This window comes from Melozone crissalis, unplaced genomic scaffold, assembly GCF_028551555.1.
Source record: "Melozone crissalis strain CALT ecotype California unplaced genomic scaffold, PUWL_Pcris_2 ptg000033l_1, whole genome shotgun sequence".
NCBI lineage: Eukaryota > Metazoa > Chordata > Aves > Passeriformes > Passerellidae > Melozone > Melozone crissalis.
This window is the reverse complement of record NW_026535811.1, coordinates 13,754,384-13,777,095: the sequence shown is the minus strand read 5'-3', so window position 1 is coordinate 13,777,095 and position 22,712 is coordinate 13,754,384. Positions and strand designations below refer to the sequence as shown.

General features: G+C 45.6%; 1 protein-coding gene across 2 annotated transcripts in view; it reads left to right on the top strand.

The window, feature by feature from the left end:
- Positions 1-948: 948 nt before the first annotated feature.
- Positions 949-22,712, top strand: part of DGKI (diacylglycerol kinase iota) — a 200,111-nt gene continuing 178,347 nt past the window's right edge. Inside the window, exon 1 of one of the 2 annotated variants that reach the window (XM_054281810.1) lies at positions 949-1,139. In XM_054281810.1, the coding sequence (XP_054137785.1) occupies positions 949-1,139 (191 nt within the window). The remainder of the gene's footprint in view (positions 1,140-22,712) is intronic. The other variant, XM_054281813.1, reaches the window with a different exon arrangement.

Here is a 22,712-nt window from a genome sequence, read left to right as displayed (position 1 = left end):
GAGTTACTGAAATCTCTTCCTGCAGGGTTTGCCTTCTCTGTAGAGCGTAATTGTTCATGCTGCTTTTTTTATTTTTTTTTTAAATGTCTTTCTATTTTGGATTTCATTACCACAGTGAACTTTTGCATACAGAAAGCAAAGCACTGTCTGTGCGCAATTCCTACAATAATTTCTGTGTAACTGCAGACCTGCAACAATTCCTGCAATAATTTCTGTATAGCAGCAGATCTCAACCTTTTCTGTACTTTTCAATCTTATTGTCACTGTCACCTCTTGTGCTGAAACACGCTGACACTTCCCTCTGAAGTTTTCCTTAGTGTCCCCTAATGAAGAAAAGGATAAGGTGGGAGTACAACTAACTTTATGGAAAGGCACCGTGATGCTCGTCAGATGTCTCTGCCCCTGGCGCTTTGAGACTCAGCGCACCAAACTGAGATCACAGGGGGAGCAAATTGGAAGCGATTGGCGGACGAGGGCAGCGCTGGGTGCCCCGGGGCTCCTGTGCTCTCTCGGGAAGGTGTTCACTGGGAAGGTGTTCGCAGTATGACGGGAAGATGCTCTCTCGGAACGTGTTCTCGGTGTGATGGGAAGTTGTTCTCTCGGGAATGTGTTCTCGGTGCGTGTGGCGGGGCGCGGCCGCGGGGCGTGGCGCGGTGGGGCGCGGCCGCGGGGGCGCGGCGGGGGCTCGGCGCTGCCATTGGCCGGCGGCGGGCGGGGCGTGGCGGGGGCGTGGCCGGGCAGGAGTTTCCCACAATGCCCCGCTGCAGTGCGGCCGCCGATGGATGCTGCGCGGTCGCGCTGCCATTTGCAGTCGCCGCGGCTCGCAGCGCGCCCCGCGGCCCCGGGAGCTGCGGCGCCCCGGCCGCCCCCCAGCGCCTGCAGCCGCCGGCCGGGCCTCCCCTGCCCCCGCCTCCTCCTGCTGCTGCTCGGCCCCGCTGCCCCGGCGCAATGAACCCCCCCGCGGCCGGCGGGGACGAGACGGGGGCGGCGGGCGGCGGCGGCGGCTGCCGGGGCGCCGAGGGCGGCGGGGAGGCGGCGGGCGCCGCCGGGATCCCGGAGGAGCAGGGGCTGTCGGCGGCGGACGAGTCGCTGGAGGAGAAGCTGCGCAGCCTCACCTTCAGGAAGCAGGTGTCCTACAGGTGGGTGCCGGCCGGCCGGGCGCCTCTCGATGCCTGGGGAGGCGGCCCGAGGGTCCGGCGGTGCTGCCCTCACGCCGCTGCCTGGCCGCAGCACCGCCGGACCCGCCTGACACCTACGGGGCTCCTTCTTCATCCCGAAGTCTGAAAGAGCTCTCCCAGATCTTAAAGCAGAGAGCGAGCTGCTCCCAGCCCTGCTGCTGCCGCCAGGTTCGGGAGCGCCAGGGGAGATGGGGAGCGAGACGGGGAACGTGGGTGAAGTTCGGAGTTACTCCGAGCCAGAGCGGGGCTCCTGCCCGGCTGGCTGGGGATTAGAGCTTGCCCTTTTCAGTGGAAACAGCCGCCCGTGATCCCGGCGCCTCCAAACGCTCCTCAAGGGGATGGGAAAAGCCTTTCTGGCGGCAGCGCTGCTCCCCGTGGGGGTTTGGCTGTGGGGATTCTCCCGGAGCGCGGTGTCCCCTCCCTGCCCGCTCCCACCCGCGCCCGCCGCCGTTGCGTAAGCCCCGGCGGCTGATAAGATAAGACAAGATAGGGGAGCCGCTGTGCTGCGGGCTGGGGACCACCAGCGACAGCCCCCGGGTGCCACATGCCCCGCTGGGGCCTGAGCAGGACGGTACTTCCATAATCACGGTCTTCTCTTTTCATGGCTGTGCCTTTGCCTCACGCGTCTGATGGCAAATAAATGTTTTTGTTCCTCCTGTAAATACACCTGCGTCGGGGGGGCTGGTCTGCTCCTCTGTTCCCAGCTAGGAGCTGCTAATTGCCAGCATCTGCTCAAAAGGATTGCTGGCTGAGAAGGTCCGTGCCAAAAAGTTTTTGAGTGTTACCTAATTGTGGTTGCAGAGCCCCTGTGGAGGCAGCACGCCATCGGTAACTAATGTTCTAGCGTGCTCAGGGATGAGCCCTCTCAGCTGGGAGGGCAGAAAACACAGAGCTGTTACTGGTTCCTGCAAGGAAAGGGTGTTTCCAGCCCCAGGTAAATTAGCTGAAGGCTCTCCCCAGCCATGGCGATGCTCAATGTGCTGTCAGTTTACAGCTGGGATAACTTAGGAGCTGGTCTAAGCTCTGCATGTGTCAGGGCTTACAGATGATGTAATTAAACACTCTTCATAGCTGAGTTTTGTATAATACCTGATGTGTGCAGAGAGGCTTTCCCCTGCAGGGCTGATGGTCCCAGCAGTGAGAGTGAAGTTTGGGATGATTCATCCTGGACTCAGTCAGGTGAGCGATGTGAGAATGAAAACTTAGTGGATACCTCTGAAACAAACATTGCATCAGCCAGCTCTGGGTGCTTTTGCATCTCTACCCTGACAGTTTTCTTAGCTTGTCACATTTAGGGGCAAATCTCTTGCAGGTAAAGGCAAAGTCTGAGGTGCTGAAATAAGGTGGCTGCTAACAAAACAGGTTTGTTCATGTGCTTGCTCTTGGGACAGAAAGCAAGGAGTTTGCAATAAGTCTTCCTAGTGGCTTTTTTTGGGGGTGGCATGGGTAGGGAAGAGGAGATAGTGAAATCTGTTTCTAATGTTCTGCTGTTTAGATTGTTGAGAAGTGTGTTAAAGTTGTGGGTATTCTTTAAGTTTGCTGCATGGTCAGTATTTGTAAGGGTTTCATGTTAGATGCTTTTAGGAGGAAATGTAGGGTTTTTTCCTCCTTCTCATCTCCTTCATCTATGCAAGCATATAACAAGTCCTGAAATTTCAGATATCAAAGCCTTTTCTTAAGCACCTCTTGATGCATATCACTCATTCTACTTGACTTCAGATACATGCAAGAAAGTAAATTTTCTTTGCACCTGTGGATTTCTACACCTTTTCCTCATTTATAGCTGGTTTCCTACAGGTAATATTCACTTTATCCTTTATCCATAATGAGAAAAATCTGTATAGATAGAAGAGTATAAAACTTCGACAGAGGACCTCCCCTGAGTTCTCCACACCCTGTAACCCCAGTCTCTTTAAATTGCTACCATTTCCCTCAGTAATTTATGGTGCTGAAATTCATTTGTGAATGTAAATGGCTATGTTAGGTCCAGGAAAACCTATTTACATTGGCACTTGGACTCCCTTACCCACTGGCACAATAGAAATTATTCAAGGCTTCACAGAGCCTTTCAAACAGCTCATTTTGAGCTCTCTATGCAGGTGCATTACATTGCCATACACACCTGTAGAGCTGTTTTTATGCATTCAGGATTAAAAAAAACCCCAACAGTTGCAACTTGCTTAAAATAATAGAGGTGCATGAAAATGCATGTAAAAGAATAAATCTATTGGTGGCAGTTGAAGGAGTGAAATGGGAGGTCAGGGTATTGTTAGAGGAGAAAAAAAGGAGAAAAACTTCTGCTGTGACAATGCTATTGAACTGCAGTTTGCCTGAGTCTGGGCTTAAGGTATTATCTTCTTTTTTAATTTGTTGTTGAACAGCAAATATCCTCAATGTAACACATCTCTAATTAGCTGACGTTGCTGTTGCATGCATAGAACTTGTTAGTTTCTCTAGAATTGCACCAAAACTATGAGTAACATGCTCAGAAATCAATGTTTTGTACCGATGTGCCCTGTAGCCTGAAATGCAGAAACCGCTGTGTTAAACACGTCACGATTCTGTGTAGCAAACACCAACGTGGGCGTGTTTGTCCCCCAGTCAAACCAGCAGGAGGAAAAACTTGCTGTAAATAGCACAGGTATGCTTGGTGGGGAGCCTGACAATGCCCATGGCCTTGCTCCCATGCTCCCAGCCGTACCCACCTTGCAGCTGGCACTCGGCAGGGCTCGCTGTCCTGTCCGATCCCTTGGGAGCTGATCCGTGCTTGCTGTGCTCTGTCCCCAGCACTGTGCTGGAACTGGGGACACACACACACGGTGGGGGACGTGCCACTGTCCCTGCCTGAGTGGGACGTGATGGCTTTAGAGCACTTTGGAGCGTGGCTGCTCCTGTGTCTGTGGCTGGAAGATCCCTTGAGCAGATTTTCCTTTGCCCTGGAGCACCACAGCTGGGATCAGCTGAGACAGAGAGAAGGGATGGGACGGGATGGGACTGGGGCTCCAAGCAGAACCTTTGGTCCCTTGCAGCTCCTGTCGCCTTCCAAAGAGAGTGACAGCCACACAAATCTCCTTTTTCAGGTAGCAATCTCCCTTTTCATCTCTCAAATCTCCCTTTTCATCTCTTAAACCATCCACTCCATGGCTGGATGCTGACATCAGGATGCCAGCAGCTAAGCAGCAATTCTTAGCCCTGATTTATGTTTTACCCTGCACATAAGGAGTTAAATATCTTAACAATGTTTTGGCTCTTCTGCTGAAAATCTGACACGTTGGCTTACAAAATGAAAAACTTCTTTTTTCTTTTATTTTTTTTTATAAACTGATAAAACCAAAAGTTCAGTTTCCCTCCCTGCTGTGAAAAGATTGGCAAACGAAAAAACGAAAAGTGAGTTAAATATGTACATCTGCCAGAGAGAAATGCTTTTTACAGTTTGGTTCTCAGAATAGTATTTATCCCATACATTTCTATACCCAGCAGATTATTTGCAAGACATTGGAACAGAAAGCTGTGAGGTAATTTTTTTTCCCTTTAATTTTTGTTATTTTGTCATTGCAAAGTTTGTGAGGAACCTTGCGGTGTCTTTTAGATCAAGCAGAAGTTAAAGTTGCTTTCCTGAAGTAATTAATGATATAAAGAGAAATTCAGATTGTACCAAAGATAGATACTTAGTAAGAATATACAATAAAAAGCTAAAGTAGGAGGAAACCTGGAAAATAAAGCATTATCTGGCAGTCTCCTGCAGGTATTTGCACCTCCAAAATCTAATCTGAAATGCAATCTTGTCATTTAATTAAGCTTAAAGAAATAGTAAAAGTAATACATAAATGAATAAAAACCGCAACCAAACAAAAGATCATCCCTAAAAATCAAAACAAGGCAAGCCAACCGAAACAATCAATAGCGCAAATGGTTTTTAATTTCTTAATTAATTATTATTTAGAATTTCCAGGAATCTTGATTAGTGGCATTGTAAATAAAAATGAAGTTGTAATTTTTAATGTCCGTATTGTGAGAGCTCAGGTGATGCTTGGCAAACACCTGTCAGCAGAGAACAGTTTTCCTAGAGAAATGCAGTTTCATTCTGACCAGGCTGAGAACTCCTGACTGAGGCAGTGGGTGGCAGGCTTTAGAGGTTTTGCTCCTCCCTGAGCCAGGAGTGTCCAAATGTGGGGCTGTAATTAATGAACACCTCGGAGTCCTGTGCTGCTACCTGGCATTGTCTTGGCAGCTCCGTGCTCCTGCCGTGCCCTTGCCCAGACAGGGGGTTCCAGCAGGGAGCCATGCCTGGCCCTTTTGGTGATGGAGAGGTTGGAAGTGCTCTTTCCTTGGCTGCCCGAGTCCCCTGGGCACTCCTGGAGCAAGGAGTCACTGTGAGAGCACCTCAAGGAGGGGGTTTGGGTTCTCCTGGCTGGAGTTTGTGCCCCTCGTGCCAAATGGATCTGTTTGGGGTGTGCCTTGCGTGCTTTCCCGACCCTTCCTCTGCCAGCTGAAGGCAAGAATGGAGCTGGCCTCTCCCCCTGCACCATCAGCAGGAACTGCTTGCCTGCCCTGGCACAGCAGTTGTAATTAGAGCAGGTTTTGTCACTGCTTTTGAAGGGGGAAAAGTTATGGCAAGGAAATTCTGGGAAATCCTTATTACACAAACCCTGTCACTGTTGATGAGCATTTAAGTACCTGAGACTACAGATGGGGACCAAAGTGGAAATGTAAATTTGAAAACATCCTCATTATTTTTGTTCTTTTGTTTTCAGAGATGAAAACAGTCATAAGACACGCATCACTCCTCAGTAAATATTAAATATAGACAGGATAATAGATGTGTTTCCTATTACTAAGGCTTAATTGTTTTATGAAATGTGACAGCATTCACTAGTGTACTGTGAAGTATTATAAATAACTTAAGCTGAATGACATTTGTAAAAATGAAAACACCCAACACAAGCCTTTGATCTTTTGATTGTGTTGTTTTATTTTACCTAAGTTTCTTTGAATATTAACACATTCTAATGCTATAAATGAGTGCAGCTACTCTGCATGAAAATGATGGATGGGTTTTTATTTTTTACCAAATGTCAAGGAAATAATTCTCACTCTCTGGCCTAATCTCAGAGGATCTGCATGCAACTGTCTTTGTTAGGAGCTGTGGGCAGGGACTGTGCAGTCTTCTTACCACCCACTCGTGCAACAGTAACTCGATTTACTTTGTCACCCAAGACTTTCATCACCATTTTGCCGTTTCCACCCAAAGCAGATGACTGGATGTTTTTGGTACATGAGGGGGCCTTCATGAAGCTATTTGATTTATAAAGCTTTGAGGTGGAAGCTCTGTGCTGCAGCAAAATGCAGAAAAATGCTAGGATAGTCAGAAAGAAGAATGCTACCATGGGAAAATCAAGTTGACATTTAAGGCTCCCTCCTGACATTGAGATGAGGCTGCCAGTCTGGCCATCAATGTCTCTCTATGCAGCACAAAGTAAAGGGACTCTCTTTGAATTTAAAGCGTGTCTGACCTTCTCCCTTCTGTATCTGGGCTTAGCAGCACCTCACAAAAGAGGTGCTGTGAGTGGTGACTCTGACTGAAATGACACATGAGCTGCAATGGAATTATGTACATAGTCAAAATGAGATAAGTGCACCAGTGATCCGAATGGGTGAGCCTCTGAAGGCGCATAATGAAGCTGTTGTGTAGCACAGGCACGGACCTGTACACTCAGATTGCCCTGCAGGTGGAAAATTTCATCGTGTGAAAAGTGCTGAATCAGGTGCCACATAACTTTGATGAAGTGGAAAACCGATTTTGTTCTCTCTAGTCCTTTGGAATAAACGAGCAGGTAGTCACTTCTTCTCTCCTGGGTGAGCCATGGGGCTGAAATTATCTTCTTGAAGCCTCGCCAGACTTTTGATAACTCTGTTTGGTTATTTTTTTTGATTGTTTGGGTGTTTTGTTTTTTTAAATTTTAAAATTTTTTTAATTGGCAACTTGGCTGAGGTTTTGGGAAGGAGATGTGGATAGGCAACAATCTCCTGTGCTCTTTCTGTTGCTTTGTGGTACATGCAGCATGAGGTACACACATGACAATCAGACAAAAGATTTCACAGATGTTAAAGAAAAGGGGAATGGGGGGAAGAATAATAATAATAAAAAGTCAGGAGTGGCAGCCTCACATCTTTGTATCCACTTCCAGTTACAGAACTGTCAGTGAGAAACTTTGCCTTGGAATACAATGTATGTAGAAATTTGGAGCTCTTCTATTGTCTTACTTCACAAAGTTCTTGTTTTGGTTCTTTAAAAGCTCTTTGTAAGTGGAAGTAATGCATGAACTCAAGTATATGAGTACATGTTCACCCACGTGTCCAGTGTTGGTCTGGAGGCATTTTTTTCCCCAGCTTCTTTTTGTTTTTGAATGATTCTATGATTTGTTGCCCTTATCAAAGGAAAGTGGCATGGGATGGGGCATATCTGAAAAAAAAATGTTGAGAGCATCTCTAGAGAAGCCCATGTCTGTATAGGGAGACTGCAGGGGTCTCTGTGTGGGTTAGTGCTGGGTATTTGGGGGCTGTGTGTGGCTAAAGTGGTGTCCCTTCAGAGTGAAGGTGGTTTTATGGTAGGACATGAACATGAAAGATTTTGCTGTGTGTTTTAGAAGTTGCAGTCATGTGGGAAAACCATCTGTGCTCTCACCAAAACCTGCTGGGCCCTCTGTGGGCTGAGAAATGCACACCACAGTGTGCTGTGTGCTTGTGGGCCTTGGTGCGTGCTCTGTATAAATAGCCAGGGACAAAGATGAAGGATAAATGACAACATAACGACAACAACATTATGTTGTCATTATGTTGCTAATTCCAATGTATGGTGTGTGAGTTTTCAGCCTTTTTCTGTCCCTTTCTCTAAGGTAATGCATATTTATGCATGCAAAACGTCAATGTGCTTGCTCATGGCAAAGGCCGTAGGTCTGATGGAAAGGGCAGTGCCAAGAGCTGTGTCCCAGGTTTTCATTTCTCTCTCTTTAAAAGCCCCCACATCTCTCTGGTTTCACTTCTCATTTCTGTCTATACAGTGCTTGTCCTTTCTGTTTCCCTGTGTCTCCGCGTGTGGATGTGCTGGGTGCAGCTCCTTCCCTGGTGCCATGTTGTGCCAGCCCCTGCATTCTCCCTTTACCCTTTCTCTGGGGATGCTGAGCTCCTGGTGAGGCTCTTGCTGAGGCACACGCAGCCCACTTTGTGAGCAGGAAAGCTGATTGCCTCTCAGCCAGCTCCTAAAGGCTTTTATTTTCCTACCTGGAAACTTGTCTTTTGTGTTTTGCCTAGAAAGGAATTCAGGGAGGATTTTGTCCATGGAGATAAAGATATGCACAGTCCTCACACCAGCACCACCTTGACTAATGTGTGCCACACACTGGCACAGGCTACTCCAGTCAGTGCTTGGATTGGTCTCTGAGGAAAACACTGGGCTTGGGATGACTGTGGTTAGGAAAAAAGAGGTTTTTCTACCTTAAATTTCACCAGAATTTTTTCTCTTACAAAAGACCACAGTCCCCCATTTGAGTCTGCAGAAGAGATCCACAAAGTAGGAGACTACGTAGTGTTGAGGAAGAGGCTGCTTGGTTTTTGACTCCAAAAAAATCTAGTGTGCTGGCCACAGCCTTACCTCAAATTAAAAGTGTAATTCTTGTCCATTGGATGCTGTTTCAGCTTTTTCCACCTGTTGGGCTGTAATCTGTGACAATCCATAGCACAGGCAGCCTGGATTTTTGTAGGTGCACTTTGAGGAACAGAGGGAAAGGAACACAGAGGGACTTATTTTAGAGTGCAGATGGAGTCTGTGGGACAAAGTGGGAACAGATCTTCAACTCTAGCACTTAGAGCAAGACCTCTCATCCAGGCCAAAAACAGACTGGAAGAGAAAAGGATTGAAACTGCAACTTTTAGAGAAAACCTGAAGGCTGGGGGAGAGGCAGAGGACAGCTGTGCATGAATATTATAATTTGATCTTGCTTGGAGTATAATATACCCAAATATATCTAAAAGGGGCCTACAGGAAAGCTGGAGAGGAACTTTTTGCCAAGGCATGTAGTGACAGGACAAGGCATAGTGGCTTTAAGCTGAAAAAGGATGGGTTTAGATTAGATATTAGGAAGAAACTCTTTCCCATGAGGGTGGTGGGGCCCTGGCACAGGTTGCCCAGAGCAGCTGTGCCTGCCCCATCTCTGGAAGTGCCCAAGTCCAGGTTGGAAGGAGCTCTGAGCAACCTGGGATAGTGGAAATTATCTCAGCCTATGGATGGGGTGCTGGATCAAGATGATTTCTAAGATCCTTTTCAAACCAAAGCATTCTTTGATTCTATGAAGTTTTGCTTCTGACTTATTTCATTGAGCGAGTGGTAGGGTTCCTTTTTAAAGATCTTCTGTAGCCTGAGGCTGCCACAGGGCACTAATTCTTCTTCTGAATGTCTCAACACCTTCAGTTAATTTAGTGAAATGGCTAAGCATAAAGTTGGGGAAGAGGCTGAGGGGAAAGGGAAGGATTTGTTAGATGTTTCTGAGGAATGAATGATCACTAAATAATGTGTCCATGACAAAGAAACCTGGTGTAGGGCTGACCTTACCTGTGCTCTGGAATTAAGCCTGATAGGTATTTCCCAATACCTATCTATACTGCATTTTTGAGGAACTTTGGTAGTTTGAAACACTTGTGCTAGGAAAACCTTGGTAATGAGGTCCTGAACCTTGCAGTGCTGGATTTCCATTCCAACGCGGCTCTGAATGGCACTGCCAGCATCCCTTTCCATTTAACAGCTGTTTGAAAGCTTAGCTAGGTTCAAAGCTTACAGTTCCTAATGGGAAAGTGCTGTTTCATGATTTGGTTCATGCAATTTATTCTTTTTTTGGGGGGTTGGGGAATGGAGTTATAGCATTAAAGTCTACCTATAAAGATTTGCAGCTCACCAGCCCTTTGGCTGCCTGACACTAATTCCATTGCTGTAGACAAATGGCCATGCAGTCTGAGAGAAGGGAGGGAGGTGTCTAATTGTACTCGAGATTGAGGTATAATTGAACACTTCATTTCTCCCCCTGTGGCTAAACAAGAGGGATGAGAAGATGAGGATGCCCTTCCCTTGGGCTGCCAATGAGGTGTGCAGCACCAGCAAGGAGGTCACTGATGGGCAGTGGTGCTGCTGGCAGCCCTGTAACCCCAGCTGGGCCACAGATGCACTGCATAGATAAATTATTTTGGTGTTTTGGTGGTCTGACTCTGTGCAAGAGCTCTTGGAGGAGAGATGTGGGCTCTTTTTCAATGCCCAGGGACTTGGGGGAAGGTGTTTAGTGGTCAGAGGTGTGGGAAGTGGAAATGTGGTGGGCAAATACTTTGTCTTGCTTTCTAATATCCTTTTCAGATTTATTCAAAATTATCCATTCCTCCCTCGCTGTTACTAAGGAGTTTGTGTTTAATACGTGCATCTAAAATATGTGCATATTAAGGCTATATGATACAGAAGTGTTTGGGGGTATGAGCTGATGCTTTTTAGAGAAGGAGTAAAAAATTATAATGTTTAATAGAGACATAATTATTAGAAGCACTACGCTTATGTAGAACTCGCTTCAATATTTGTAATTTCGCCAACTTCAAAGGATTTCAAAATTGTAAAATTTGTTTCAATATTTCTCATTTCTTTCAAATGTTCATGAGTTTTGCCTGTCATAAAACCAAACAGCAAAGTCCTCAGCAGTGAGGTTATATTTCTTCTAAATTGTATGACTCATCAGGAAGCTTGACCCACTGGGGAGCATTTTCCAAGTGGAGCAGGGATTAGGCTTCAATTGCACAGATTCATCAAAGATGGTGAGTCGAACACCCTAGAATCCCTCTGTGCTCTGAAACTGCTCCCTGATGTTGTGTAATATGCAGGAGAGGGGACTGCCTGTGATGCTCTGAGAGGTGCCATGGGGTTTCTGGGCACCATAGGAGGGGATGAGGAAGCAAAATAGCTTTAAAGCCCGTTGGCATTAAAAGATGATGAGAAAATACCTTCCTGTCATCACTTTATTTCATTAGGTTGCTAATGAGTTTCCTCTAGGGATGGCAATGGGGTAGTTCTGATGCTTTTATCCAATTAGTGAGTGATCCCAGGAGTGTATCCTTTTGTGGTGAAAACACACCGAGGTTCATTCCTCCTGGAGCACTGCATCCTGCAGGTGCTCTGAAGGCAGTGAAATGCCACGTGAAGGTGCATGCCAGGCCAGGTGCCTCATTACTAATTGCTGATGTTAGCCTGATCTATGGGCTTGAGATGGAGCCCCAGAGGGCAATGGACTCTGTTGTGAAAGTAAGTGAAATGCCAAAGATGTGAATAAAGTTTCATTATGAGTTTTGAGGTTACTTGTAAGTTGAGACACTGAGAGAATTTGCATTTTAAAAACCCTAGTGCAGATAGGAAACAACAGATAAGTGCCTTTGATGCTACCGCCTCAAGGGATATCCTGTACCAGCGCCTTGCCAGCTGCTTGTGCTTGTAGGAACCCTTGCTTCTGGCACTGTAGTCACCTCCAGCTTTTAGCTTGATTTAAAATGACATTGAAGAAGGAATTAGCAACAGTACTGATGCAGCTGACATGTTTGGTTGTGGGTGGCCTTCTGTCAGTGAAAAGAACTTAAGCTATTCCTTGTTCTCCATTTCTGTCTCTGCAGGTAGCCAACAGCTGCAAGTGTCACTTCTCTTGCAGGGCACTGCATTTGGCTTTGCAGCAGGTAGTTTTGTCCCTGGCCAGTGTCTACCATGAGAGAATTCATGTCTTTCTATATTTTTTTAGTTGCTCTCTGTCCTTTTAATTCTATAATTTCCCTTTGTTGCCCTGCCTTCACCCAGAACCCTGTGCTCTGTGTTATTTATATACCTGGGGCTGTGCAGCCCATGGTACAATGAACAAAGAACACAGCACTACATGAACACTGGGTTTCACATTCCACAAGGTTGGATTTAAGTTATTGAGGTTGCTCAAACTGTTTTTTCCTGCCTGCAAGGTTAGTGTGAGCTCTATAGCACAGTGCTTTATCTCTGATTCTTTACCATCAATTTCTCATGAGCTGCCTCCTTCTCCCCTTTAGAGTTGCAATGTGGGGAGTTTCCAAGCCCTGCAGTGCTAGGCTGTGTTGCAGAGGAGTTGCATGCTCTTTTAAAGTGTAATTGGAATAGAGACTGGTTTTTGACTTCTTTCTGTCAGTGCAACACCAACCTATGGCAAAAATGAAGAGGCACTAGTTACCCCCTCCAGCTTTTCAGCTTTTATTTTTTCCCAGCTTTTTCAGGTATTGAAGGAATGCTGAGAGGTGTCTGACAAGCCCCAGAGATGCACAACAAACAGTGCTGGAGCAGGCTCCCAATGGGTTGGGTACAGGCTAGGGCTGTGATGCTTGCCTGGACTCTCTTTTGGCTTTGTGAATCTTGATTCATCCTGGACAGCAAACAGCAGAGCAGTGTTTTTCATTTCCTTGAGTGTGATATGGACCATATCACGGTTTGATAAATGTGCCGTGCTCCAGCGCGAACAGCAGAATTACCGAGTGTTGGGTTGTTTGGCCTCTGTCTTGGCAGCACTTTGCTCCTCCTTTTTCAGCAGAGAGAAGGACGAGTAATGCTGGCTGTGATGCTGGGGCAGCTAGGAGCTGGATTGAGACCAATGAAGCAGTTAAGATGCCCCCTCACAGATTTTACATCCGGTGTTTAGAAACTACTGCCCCTTCAGTCTAGTGACATAGGAGTGGCAGCTCTTTCCCCAAAAATCCCCTTACCAATCAAACCTTAATCCATTTGAGAGGGACAAACCCCATAACCTTCAGCAGGGATGGCTGCAGGCAGTCTGGCCTGGCAGGCTCTGGTACCCCCCAAAGGGAGGGCTGGCAGAAGCACAGCTTTCCTGCTTTCCAGAGGAGACACTGCTTGTCTTTCCCTCTGGGAGCAGCCTGGGCTTTCCAGACCCCAGACTCCATCAACACCATAAGCCAAGCATTATGCGTGTTTATCCAAGTCTCTGTGCAGTCTCAAGCCAGAAGCACTCTAAGAAATGCTCTCTGGGACAGGGCAAACCCAGAGAGAGTGTTTTGTGAGCTCCTCTTTTAAAGAATGTGTTTAGAAAAATCTCACACATGATTAAAAACAAAAAAGAGATTGAGTGGAGTAAATTCTGCTAATTTTTCCTATTTTATTTTTAAATGAAGGACACAAAGCTGAGCTATCTCTGTCTGCATCTGGGTGAGATGTTTAATATGACACACAAGTAATTTTATTTTCTCATATGTAATCTTCTAGAGTCACGTATTCAAGAGGAAGGAATACATTCTTTCCAAGTTTCACCTCATGTCTGGTGAAAATGTGAGAGATCAGATAGCAGGGAATTTAAAACAAAACCTAATCTGATCTCTTGGATGGGCAATATGGCATTTTTTCCCTAATCCCTGGATTGCTCAGTTTCCTCTCCTCCCCTTATCCCCACCACCTTAGTGCAGAAAGGAAAGCACTGAAATGTGATTTTGCCATCAGTAGATGATAGGTTGAAGCTGTCCTTTGCCCATACAATAGCTTCTTCCAATTCCAATTTCCCTTCTTTCTGAAGAAAGGCTTTGAGTTTGGTGTTTGTGTAAGTACCTGGTCCAGTAAGACACAGCTGCTGAGCTGGGGGCTCCTCTCCTTTCACAGCTCGTGCTATTCTTCTGTGGGAAGAGAACATCAGATGAGTAATTTGGGGAGAGAAATGGAAGGAAAAAAAGGAACTGACCTATGGCTTTGAAAGTGCTGGGTTCATTCCTCCTCATTTCCTAATTGGCAGGGAGTGCCTTCTGCTCAGGGAGAGGTGCAGTGCAGACAGAGACAGGGAGAGCTTCCAGCACACTCTGATTATACCCCTCTTGTGACCTAGCAGAAAAAGAAGGTAATTCATTTTCTTTTCACTCTTTGGCCTTTGTCCTAAGATTACTCAAGTCTTTTGCTTCATGAAAATTGGAGATCATCCCATTTTACACGCAGAGTGCCAAGATACCAAATGGCCTTTTCTTTCTGCCACCAGTGATGTTATTTTGCTATCCTCTGTGGCTGTGCATCTTATCAGTCATAAAGCTGAGCCTGACTGCCTGCTGAAGGATATGGATGTGGGCCTGCTCCATGTGTCTACTTCTCCCATCTGTTTGTGCTGGGAGCTGAAGGTGATAAAAAAAGGATTTGATTATTTCAACCCACTCAGAGTTTTGGATCCTCCAGATGACCAAAGATAGGCTTTTCAGTGGGTCATCAGCAATTACAAAATAAGAGGAGGGGAAGGAAGGGTGGAAAGTTGTGCTTAGAGCACACTGGGTAATACTTAATAACAAAAATTTTTCCAAGCTTGAAAGAAGCCAATAAGGATGTGAAATACAAAGAGAAAGAGAAGAGGGAAGAAATAAGCTGGGTAAAATAAACTCCACCCACTTTGATCCAATGGGTGAAAATGAGAAAGATGTGGATTCCTCTCCTGCAGGAGACACAGCTTGCTGTCTCAGGAGGCAGCTCCCTGGCAGATTAGCTCTCCTGCCCACTCCTGCCTGCATCATGCCCAGAAATCACAGGGGTCTGCTGGGTTTTGCTGTGTCCCAGCTGTGCCTGGACAGCAGCCCCTGTTTCCTGCATGGGATCCCCTTTCCCAGCCCCATTCCCAGCCACCCCTACCCAAACACGCTGTGGGAGCTTTTTGTTACTGATTCAGTCACTTTGCAAACAGTGTCACAATTTGTCAGGTGCTGAGCATGATATTTGCTTGATGGAAATGTTGGCCCTATTGTGAATCAATCCTAACAGCTTCTCACAGCGAGGTTGTGAGACAATGAGACAAATTTACTACACAGGCAGACAAAGCAGCTCCTATTATGTGTGCAACCACAAATAATAGGAGGATAAATGGGAACCAGTGGAAATATCTTCATGATGGGTGGCTGCAGGCACAACAGTGTGTGTCAGTGGCTGAGTGAGTGAGGAAGGTGCTGGGGACAGCCAGGTGAGCCTGCAGGGCTCCTGCCTGAGCTGGGGGTGAGTGCTGAAACACAAGGAAGGTTTCAAAGCAATTCTGTGAAGAGTCTGCTCAAACAGAGAGGGGAAAACATTTTTTTTTTTAAAATTATGACCTTTTGCTCATTCTAAGGAAGTTGGGCATCAGGTAATACTTGTGAAGGTACCACAATATATGCATTTTCTTGTAATTCCAGCCTTCTGTAGTGGAGAAGGGTAGCTTAAAAGTTCCCAGGGGAATATTCTCGTTGTAAAAACATTTTTGATATAATATTTTCCAACTGAATTCTTCTGGGAAAGATGCTGTTTTTTTTTAAAAAAACCCTCACAACATGACCAATGTATTTATCTATTAATCTTGTAAGTAAAATATAGAATGGTTGATATTATAATTCATATTTTATATATATATAATATAATATAATATATAACAAATATAATATATAATGTATAAATATATATTATATATAGATATATATATTATATATTTATATAGATAACATATATAATATATATTACATTATATGTATAATATATATTACATTATATGTAATATATATAATATATTATATTTTACATTATATATATAAAATATATATAATCCTGAGTTGTTCTTTTCACTCTGATTCAAAAGAGAAAAGTGATTTTGTTTTGATTTGAAATATGAGAATTTTCCAATGAATGGGATTGCAGGCCAAAGTTGTTATTTGTTAGCATTTGTGGCCATGATTCAGTTTTTATGATAGGAATGTGTTGTAATGATCACATCTAGAGCTGGTCAGCCCTATGACACTCAACCTCTTTTGAGCTACCAGAGACTGAAGGAACATGGAAGAAGAATTGTCCTCTGACTGCTAGCAGGATCTTCTTGATGTCATGATTAAAATACGTTATCAGAGTAATATTGGGTGGCCATCCAAATTTTTCCAGCTGAAGAGGGAGGTGATTCTCCAGGGACGTCTGAAAGCTGAATGTACATCAGGTGTGTGGTTAATGGTTGGGTTTTTTCCTTTTCTTTCTGAGAATGTTCTGAATCTAGGAGTCTTCTCTGCAGCTACTGGTGGAAGTAACTGGTTGGTAGAAAGCTGAGTGGTCACTTACTGGCAGCAACTGTTGTCCTACAGAGAGTATGAAAGTGATGTCTGATGTCAGAGCTGGAAAGGCTTCTGCCCTGGAGAGGTCTTCAAGCATTTCTGCTGCTCCTTTCTAAGCATGGAGCAGCTGGATCAGCAATGACCCTCTCTCAGGGAGGGGGCTCCAGGATCTTGGCAGGATGAGGATCTCTCTCTCCCACCATGCTCTGCTTGCTGAGCACCACAGTGTGCTGGGCTAAACAGAATTTTGTACTAGTCACATTTCTGTGAGATTTGGCTCTCTGGACCAAGCAGCTCCCATCCAGCTGGTCTGGGCAGCAGAAAAGGAAGGAGGGTAAGGCTGAAGGGTGTTGGTAACTGCAGCCTGGAAACAAATATAAGAGAGAGGTGAAATAGCAAGGCAGTGTTTGTTATAGTAAATTATGTCTGGACAAGGGATTGCTGAATTGTCAGTCACAGAACAGTGTCTGCTTGTACTGGTTTTGCTGTTCCAGACATATGCCTCCCACAGGATTTAAGAACTTTCTTGGGAAGAGACCATGTGGATGTGCAGTTCTTGCCATTAAGGCTAATGCATTTCCTTCTAATGGCTCTGCTGTGATGAATCAGTCCCTACATGCACATCTTAGTGGTTGGTGTCACGCCCTGCTGGCTCTGGAAAAATTGTGAGTGCTGGTATGTGTGAAAAAGTCAGTATGAGGAGAGGAGGAATTATTCCTGCAGGATAATTTCAGGCTGGGGACACTACCCCTACTCAGTGGTTGTCAGCATGTGAGGGAGTCTTCTCCAGAGAACCATTTTGCCAACATAATTCTGCCTCCAAACTGTTCTCTGGAAGAGTCCATCTCTACTGACTGCAGGCAGTCCATGGAAAGCAGTCTTAAAATTAGTTTTTATGTGGACCCTTCCTACAAACAGGATGAATATATGTATATTCTTGTTAATGTTTGACAAATGCTTCCAAATTAAAAGAAAAAAAGGCAAAACAGATGTTTCTTGTAAAAAGGTTTTTTTTTCCTGTTTTTATTTTTTTGGGGTTTTTTTTGTTTTCTTTTTTTTTTTTTTTTTTTTTACTTGTTGGTTTTTTTTAGTTTTGTTGTTGTTGCTGTGTTTGGGGGTTTTTTTGCCAAGATAAAAATTTGCTTCGAAGTGGAAGTGGTGACTTCTTTTAGTGGATGCTGGCAAGTGTGTCAGTTTTATAAAGTGCTGCAATATCTCTCCAGCCAAATAGAGATGTTGCCATTTTGCCTGCTGTGAGCTGCATCTCGAAATGAACTGCTTTGCCAGCTGCAGGGGCAGCTGGGAGCCACTTGTTCTGTGACTCTGCCCTGGTGCAGGACACGAGAGCACATCTCTTGCCTCTCTAGGGTGTGCACATCTAAGGGGGCACGTTTGTCATGTTTTCCATGAGCTACAATAGATTGCCTGGGAAGTGAAATGCACGGATTGCCCATGACTGCTGGTCTCAGGATTGTTCTCGAATGGTTCAAAGCCAGCCCTGGCTGCTGAAAGGAGCATGTGTTAGAGGAGGGTGCCTCTGTGCAGGTCCTGATGTTATTCCCTGGGACAGTCCCTTTTTGTGTGAGCTTTGCTCTTAGCTTAACATTTGCTGTTGCTCTAATTCATTTACCTCGCCAGAATGGCACAAACAAAACCTGCAGGGGGAAGGAATGGGGACAAATCATCTTTATTGTGAATATGTGACACCTCCAGCTGTTGATGGTGTGCTGAATGGCACCTGGGTGGCTGGCATCTGACCTCTTTATTAGTTTTACTCTTTTCTTCCTTTGATTTCTTGGGAGCCTGGAAAGCTATAGATGAAATGAAAAAGGACTAAAGAAGGGTAAATCACTTCAGGCATTCAAGTGTGTTTGTGATTATTCTGCAGGAAGAAAGATGACAGGCTGTGGTTATTTGGTTTATAAGTAGAAGAAAATATGATGAAATAAGTGAGCTCAGGGGCTTTTTCTTTGCTTGCCATACATGATTGTTTTGTGTGTATTTAACAGGGACTTCACTGCTGCAGCAAATCATTGAAGGGGAATATTCAGTGGAATCCAAAGAAGGATTAGGCTTTAATAGGAAAATGAATTGCATTTGTAACAAGCCTGACTGCTGAGTACCCACAATGTCACTGGAGCTGCCAATGATTTCTTGCCTCAGGAGCTGAGAATGTGACCTGGAGGGGCTGGAAGGAGTGCCTGTGCACTGCACCTCCCCATCCTTCACTGGGCACATGCTTGTGCTTCTGTCTGCCTTGCCCTGCATTGGTGGGACGCTGAGCAGAGTTTTGAACTCATTGGGCAGTGATTTGATCAGGCATGACAGCCACTAAGGACCTAAACAAATAGCAGAGAAGCTAATTCTCTTCCCCTATCTAAAATTCTAATCTTGTTTGTGACATCATAATTGGTTGCCATAGGGACAATTATGGTGTCATAAAAAAAGGATTATTGATGAGTTTAAGTGAGGATTAAGCAGCTGGAACAGATGAACTTTTTAATAACTCCTGCCTCCTCTGAAAGCTACTGTTTTGTGCATAAAAATACAGCTCCAAATAAAGAATGATGGGCTGCATGAAAGTGAATATGCACTGAAGGAACTATTATGCATGCAAAAGGATATTGCTCTAAGTTTCTGAGGTCTATCAGGATGCTGCACTGTAAAGGAAATCTCATCCATGTAGAGAAATGCTGGAATGAGCAACAGATCTCCTGTGTTTTTTTCCAGGTGTGAAGCTCCACAGTTTTTTATTTCTGTGCATCTTTCTTTTGTGTATTTAAACATGGAAAACTATGCATACTTGGGGTGAATGTTCCACTGTACTTAGTGTAGAAAATAAGTATGAGGGAAGTGATATGTAGAAGATAAATGAATATTGATGCAACTTAATATATTCACTTGTGAGGGTGCTTCAAATTTTAGTGGCTTGTCTGTTTGGAATAGGTTTTGTCAAGAAAATCAGGATTTCTGGAGCTAGCATACTTCAGGATAGATGATCTTAGCTTTTGCCTGTGCTGTAAAAGCTGGGAGGGCTACTCAACAGAGAGCAAATCAAGCAGCCAGGATCCTTGTGCCCAAGCTGACAGGATCTGAACTACTGCATTAAATGGTCGGTTCACACACGTTTCCCAGGCTGCTGATTGTATGTGATTTGTAAAGCAAAGTTTTGAAAGCAAATCTGTATTGCTGATTTGTAAAGCCAAGTTTTGAAAAAAGCTGAATAGTTTCTGCAGCAGGAGTGTCTGTGCTGGCTGCTTTGTCCTGCAGGTTCCCTCAGAGCTGGGCAGGCTCCGTGTGGCTCTCGCTGCCCTGACCCCTCTGGCATCAGGTATTGGCAGAAGGGCCATGGACAACAATTATTAACAAATGACAGGGGATGGAAAAGTCCTGTGAATGGCTCTTGGGATGGACTCAGTGGCAAGAAACTACCTGAGGGCCTGTGTGTGGGTCTCAGGGCTTTGCTGTCTCTCTTGCTCTTGTTACATTTGCTTAACTCTTTCTGTCTCTCTCCTCCTGGCTCTTCTTGGTGCCTCCGTTACGAGCTGGAGAGGAAGGACTGTTTCTGGGAGGGGAAACACAGGGCTCCTGAGCTTTTCTGGGGATCCAGCTCTCTTGCTTATTGCCATGATGTTGGTCTTTGGTGTGACTTCTGGAGTGAAGTAAGAACAGCACCAACTATTTGGTTGTGGTTGCTGAGCGTTGGAGCAGAGCTGCTCCTGCATCCATTATTGAAGTGCATGGCAATCCTTACCAGAGTGCACTGGCTTGCAGACAGGGGCTTGTATGCCAGATCTCCTGGTGTTCCTGCTGGGATTGCATGGATTTGCATGCCAGGTGTTCCTGGCATTCCTACTGGGATTGCATGGATTTGCATGCCAGGTGTTCCTGGTATTCCTGCTGGCATTGCCTCCTGCCTTGGGTGCTGCTGGCAAATGAGGTTGGGTATCCTTGGCCCTGGCCCTACTCTTGGCTGCTGCATGCTGAGCGCAAGCCTCTCTCTGGAGCGTTTTTGGGGGAATAATGACAAACTCTGGGGACTTGTAAAGTGGTTTTCAAAATCCTGTGCAGGTGTACATTAATCTCTGCAACATCACTGGGGTGGCAGAGGACAGGCTGTTCTCTTACCACAGGGGATGAAATTCCAGAGTAAAGGTTAAACTGTGAATTTTTCAGGTGTTAGTAGAAGTGAAACAGTCCTTTCAGAGTACCTGCTCAGGGACACGTGAGCTTGGGGCACCTAAGAGGCTTTCTCTGATTTTTAGCCAGGCTAAAGGTTTTACCACAATTATAGGGGACTTCTGTGGGTATAGTGCCAGTAGGTTTGGATGCTCTGACTGCTGCCTTCTCCTTTCATTCATCTGTTCTCTCCCAAAGTCTTTGACCTTCATTCCTCCTGGATGAATGCAGCAACCCAGTGTACAGTATTTCACCTCAATCTGCCCTTGTGCCCCCAGGCAAAGGATTTGCTGGCCATGGATCCAACCCTGCTGTTTTGCAATGCTTTGGGAAGAGCAGTTTATATCTGCCATGAGCTGTACTCTGGCTAGTCCTGCCCTCCAAGATACTGAAATCAGCTTGAGAACAAAAATTTTAACACAATTGGAAGTATTAGAAAGCAAGCATTTTTATTACAGTGCTGGACATATCTGGGGGATTTTTCCCCTAACTGGATGTGTGTTGTGGAATTTTACAACAGGCTGTTTATTCTACCATGATTGATCATATTCATTATAGCATATTTCCTAGCTAATACATGAACATCACTTTTCCTAGAATTAATTTAGAGGCCTCTGCCTCTTACTGGAAGTCCTCTTATGGTTCTGAAGGGTTATCTTTAGATGTTTCTGGTCGTCATATTCACTGAGAGCCCCCAATATTGTGATGACTTTGCCTTGAACTTCTCTTAGGGCATGTGCTGTTATTTCTTGTAACATAATTTTACCACAAAAGCCCCTATGTTTCCCATTACCTGTTTATCCACTGGTCCTAGCTATGTTTTTCATCCTGTGTGCCCACTTTTACATTCTTTTATCTAATTTGCTAGTTAGTCTTTAAGGTCTATTTTGCATCTTCGAGATAAATGAAAATTGTTATTCTCTGTGTTGTCAGTAGGAATATTACAGAGTAGGAGGGTGGCTGCTCTGAGCTTTGTGCAGGATGGGGAGTTCTGTGCTCCCAAGTCCTGGAGCAGCAAGTGCAGGATAGAGTGGCTTGATGAGCCCAGAGCAGGGCAATGGCTTGTGCTAACACAGACCCCTATAATTTGGGCTTTCAGGGGGAGCTAAACCCCTCTGCTCTGTGGTTTGGTTCTCTTCTGCAATAGATTATCTTGTTGAGTCTCTTTCTAGATCACAGCAGTAAATCCTTGAGGAATGGCTAAGAGGGCACAAACAGTTTCATCATCTCCTCCAGACTGAACAGGGGTGCCCACCACCAGGTGTGGAGATTCAGGCAATTTCAGAATGCAATGCCCAGGGAACTGCTTGGTTATTTTTTCCATCTGCGCTTTTCCACCAGTCTGCAAGCTCCTCCCTTCCCACCCAGAGATGTGGGGCTCTGGCTGCCCTGGGAACACCTCAGGCTTCCTCAGGGTTTGTCCAGGGACCTGGTGCCACCAGTATAGTGATGGGGACCTGCTGGGAGATCAGAGGGGTGAATCTGGGAGAAAGCACTGCCCTGGCTTGCCCTCAGATGTGGTTTCCCCCTTAAATCCCGTGTTCCTTTGTAAAATCAGAGGCATTCTGTTTGTTTTCAATGGGCAGCACCAGGTTCCTTCCTCCTTCCTTACAGCAAAGGCAAGGTGTAGGGCTGGAAGGAAGAGTGTTCTGTTCTAACTCCTGTGGTCTCAGGCGCTGAGATAAGCTTATCTCAGCTGTGTCTTGGGCTGTCTGTGTATGGCACGTGCTCAGTGAGAGGGCACAACTGTGTGCCTCTGAGCTGGGCAGGAGAACATTATTCATGAGTGGTCACATGCAGCTGACAAATGTGGAATTGGACCTGTGGTACCTCACAAACAGCCTGGCTGTGCCCTGAGTGCCTGCTGTGCTGCTGGGGCTGGTGGTGGAGGTGCCCCTTGTGACAGCAGAGCTCATGATCTGCCTCTCTGTGGGTGAGGAACAGGACAGGGCTGTCCCTCCTTTCAAACAGGGTGTGAGTACATCTCTAGGCTGGCACAGCTCTTCTCAGAGTCACCGTGCCCTTGCAGAGTTCAGATGGACACCAGCAGCACTTTCTGCCCCAGGCTGAGGGTTTTTAGGGACTGGTCCTGCCTGCCTGGGCTGCAGAAGTGTTCCCTGGAAGTGCAGTCCTTGTGGTCTCAGGAGGCATTAAACACAGGTTAAACTGAAAGGCAAGTGGGAGCGGTGGGTCTGGATGCTAACATCTGCCAGAGCACAGAGGAAGTAC